We start from the raw sequence: 4,235 nt of genomic DNA on the forward strand, positions 1-4,235 counted from the left end.
TGTTTTTTTTTCTTGTATTGCCGATTTACATTCGTTCTTCAATGATAATGTACCATATTTTTTGTATAACAAATCAACAATATACCTTCTTTTCTGTGGGTCGGCCGGCAAAGCAGTTTTGGCTTTTTTTAATGCCTTTCCTATTGTTTGCCTGCATTTATAGGGCTGATTGGCTTCTGGGCTATATTCTTTGGCACATTCATTTTTCTTTCTCAGGCGAAATGCTTGTTGTCTTTTACAATTTTGTTTTCTTATTGCATCACTTTTATACTTGCTGGATTCTAACCTTTTTCTGTACTTTGATGCCCTCTCTTTTGCTTTTAAACGGCTTCTCTCCAGCCTCAGTGGGTCAGTTTTTAGTTTTTCCCTATAGCACTTTGAGTATTTTTTACAGTTACTCGAAGAATCCATCTACATAAGACATGATTGCATTATAATTCAGAAAAAGCCATGACCTATCGAGAAAATTACTTACAATATGGCGTGACGTTACGAAACTTTGAAGCTCAATACGACAGAAATTCCTTGCTTAAATGGCGTAGTTTTTAATTTAATTTGTAAACTTCATCAACTTTTATTAAAATACCAAATTATTTGCATCTACAATCGCCAGCGCAGTTATAATAAGACTAAATAGCATCTGTATGGCGTGGCGTTATTGATGAATATCTTTTAAAAGTAAATGCAAAATTTACCGTTAATTGAAACGTCACTGCTCTTTTACATTGGTTTTACGTCTAGTTGTTGTTATTGCCAAATTGTAATATAGCTATTAGAGTTGAATTGCAGAGTTACTCTTAGAAATTTAAACAGCAAAGAGAAAACGCTCTTGTAAATAAAAAAAACTGATCACCAAGTGAACATGAAATTTGTGTTCCCATAACTCAAGAACGCAATTAAGGAAAATTTTGAAAATACTACTTTTATGATATTTAAATAGTTTTTTTTAATAAATCAAGCAATTTTTTTTGTTTAATCATAGTCTTGGTTTTCGGTTAAGGTACACTTTTCTGTGGAAGTTCCCATATTTCATTTTAAAAAGCTTTCAACTTTGAAAAAATCTCAGTTAATAATTTTTTTCACAATTTCTTCACAGTCTCAGCTGTGATGGGCAGGGAAGTTTTTCAAAAAACAAAATTTTTCCCAGAAATGTTTAGCAAAAAGATATAATTTTTTCGCAAACGAGTTTTTTAAGTATTTACATATATTGTATTATAAAAGTTTAAAAGAAAAAAAAAATTATTAAAGTGTTATTAGGCAGATATTTCATTTAAAAAAATTTTTCAACCTTGAAAAAAAATCTGTTATTAATGTTTTTTCAAAATTTCTTCAGTTTTCTTCATAGTCTCAGCTAGGGCAGGGATGTTTTTCAAAAAGACAAAAAAATATTTTTTCCCAAAAATGAACAAAAATATATATATTTTTCGCAAAATAGTTTTTTTAAGTACATATATTTTATCATAAAAATTAAAAAAAGAACAAAAAAATATTGAAATGTTAAAATTATGTTAATAGACAGATATTTAATTTAAAAGAAAATTTCAATATTGAAAAAATCTCAGTTATTCATTTTTTTTTCAAAATTTCTTAAGTTTTCAAAGTTATTAATTTTTTTCAGAATTTCTTCAGTTTGCTCCTGATTATACTCAAACCTACAAATAAATCAATTTTTAGAAGAGTTGACGTCGTAGTCCAAAGTACTTTGATCACTTGACATTGAAACCTCTCTATGGCCCTCGCTCACATTAGTGTTGTTGCGGTTCGCGCACGTCGACTAAGCTCTATTAATTCCATAGCGCTATACACGAAGCGCGGCTCATTCGTCTCATTCATTACATTTCGCCGCTTATGAGGCATAGCGTAACGTAATTTGCTCCAGAACCAAGGATCATTCCATTTCAGGTAGGTGTTCATCTTCAAATACGCCTGCAGCTCCGTATCGAGCGCATCCATATTCACGACTTCGCCATACATAATAATAATGACGCGCGTGCGTCCCTCATTCAAAGCGCTCTGATGTGCCGTGCGAAATTCCATGCGCGCCCACGGCGATTCGATAAAGTGTTGCGAGAGCACAATTATTGTGCGACGCGATTGCTCCACAGACTCGACTATTTGTTCAGGAATATAGGCGCCGGCTAGCCAATTGCGTTCATGTGTACACACACGAAATGGTATATCGCCATGCTCTAGACCCGGCAGCAGCTCTTGCGTAACGAAACGTTCATCCTTGTGCGAATATGAGATGAATGCGTCAAACACTTTATCTTTGTCCAACTCGCTCTCCGTGACACACCAAAGACAGGCATTGTGTGCGTACAGCCACACATTGATCTCCAGCTGATATTTGAAATAGAGCGTGCTGGCGACGGCGATTACAAATCCAGCAGTCAGCAGGCTTATGCTGGCGAATAGTGGAGTCAAATCCATGGGACAGATATCGCTGAAAGCAAGTTCAAGTATTTTTGCATAGCGCGTATCAGCGCAGCTGAGCTCATCTATATCGCGTATGCGATTGTGATGCACCTTAGCGGCGATGAGCAATTGCTCGGTGGCGCAATCGCACGCCCACGGATTCTGCGACAAATACAAAGCGTGAAGTGTTTGAGTGGCGTTCAGTAGCTTAAAGAAATCGCTGTTGAGCCACGTTAAGCGGTTGTGGCGCAAGTCGAGGTGTGTGAGCCGTGCGGGCAGTTGGAACACTTCAATACTGCTCAGTTGGTTGCCAGCCGCGTAAAGGCGCGTTACATTTGTATAACCGTTGGTTGAGTTTAAAGGTAGCGCAGTAATTTCATTGTCATCTATGTGCAATTCTATAGCCATAAGCGGTGTAGTCGAGAGAGTTGGTATTGCGGGCAAAGTTTTGAGTTGCGCCTGCGTGCAGTTTACCACGAGCGTAGCGTCATAAGTACGCGCCCAACAGCGGCAGCGGTGGGGACATAAATCGCTGACAACGGGACACAGAAGCTCACCGGGTTGCAGTGTATCAACAAGTCGACCGCGCAGTAATGGTGGCGAGCCACAGCTCAGTTGGGTAGTGTTCAACCGCGTATACTCGTTCAGAAAGCGCCGATGGTTGCCTAGCACAAAATTCACTAATTCACAGTCGCAGTGAAGCGCATTGTAGCTGATCACTACGGTGCTCTCGCACTTGAGCGCAGGTCTCTCCTTGCTGCTGTAGATGCGCGCAGGCACTAAAATACTTCGAAGCGCATTGTGCGATAGATCCACACGTACCCAGCTGCAGGCGAGCGCAACTAAACCAGGCGCTTGCAGTGTTTCGATGCGATTATGGGACAAATCAATAGTTGCCATTTTTTGAGCGGATGGTTGTTCGCATAAATGTGTCAGCGCGTTGTTGTGCAAAAAGAGTTCGCCTAGTTGTGTGAGCGGCATGAAGGTCGCACACATTTGCGCTGCAGGTATCTTAATTTGATTGTACTGCAAATGTAAGTATTGCAGCTGACTATTGTTTGCGAATATATGCGGATGTATGCCGCTCAGTTGATTATTGTTTAAATGTAGCAGATTGAGGTAGTTGAGCGGCGCGAGCAGCTCGCTTGGTATGCTATGCAATTGGTTGTGTGAGAGGCGTAGCTCTCGTAAGCGGAATGTGCGCGCAAATAGTTTGGGTGGCAGCGATTGTAGCTGATTTTCACTTAAATCGATGTAAAGTAGGTTAAGTTGCTGCTCCAGCAACGAGGCGGGCAGCGCGCAAGCGATTCTCATTCAAATGGATGCGTTGCAGCTCGACGAGGGGCGCTAATATATTCGCTGGCATATATGCGAGTTTGTTACGTGGCAAGTGTAAAGATTGCAACTGTGGCATGTGCTTAAAATCGGTTGACGGCAGACTCTGCAACGCGCCATCCCTAAACACCACATTTATGAGACGACGCTGTGCGTGAAATATCTCTAGCGGCAGCTGCGCAATGGAGCCTTTCAATGTGAGTCCTACTAAGTTGGACAGAGGCTGGAATACATTAGGCGCCAACTCAAGTACTGCAGCTTCTATTTCAAGAAATTTCAATTGCGCATAATCAGCAAACAGTTCAGTCGCTAACTGTGTGTAATCGGTAAGTTTCAAGCTCGTCAACGGCAGTTCTTTCGGTAGTTGCTGACGTGTTAGTTTTGTTGTATGCGTGCCAGCGCTTAGTTCCAACAAACTTACTTTGTGTATGCTCAAGCGACGTAAAATTGTATCCAAGTTGTTGCAACCGCGCAACACCACCAGC

At 40.4% G+C, this 4,235-nt stretch overlaps 1 protein-coding gene across 1 annotated transcript; it reads right to left on the reverse strand.

Annotated features, from left to right (window-relative positions):
- Nucleotides 1–1,563: 1,563 nt before the first annotated feature.
- LOC128856720 (protein toll-like) lies at nucleotides 1,564–3,809 on the reverse strand. The gene has a single exon (XM_054092033.1). The coding sequence runs from the start codon at nucleotides 3,727–3,729 to the stop codon at nucleotides 1,741–1,743; it is 1,989 nt and encodes a 662-aa protein (XP_053948008.1). The 5' UTR covers nucleotides 3,730–3,809; the 3' UTR covers nucleotides 1,564–1,740.
- Nucleotides 3,810–4,235: the final 426 nt, after the last annotated feature.

The sequence above is a fragment of the Anastrepha ludens genome, chromosome 3, assembly GCF_028408465.1.
Source record: "Anastrepha ludens isolate Willacy chromosome 3, idAnaLude1.1, whole genome shotgun sequence".
Classification (NCBI taxonomy): Eukaryota; Metazoa; Arthropoda; class Insecta; order Diptera; family Tephritidae; genus Anastrepha; species Anastrepha ludens.

Coding starts and splice junctions, on each gene's coding strand:
- LOC128856720 (XM_054092033.1), bottom strand. CDS start 3,729: ATGAGAATCGCTTGCGCGCTGCCCGCCTCGTTGCTGGAGCAGCAACTT.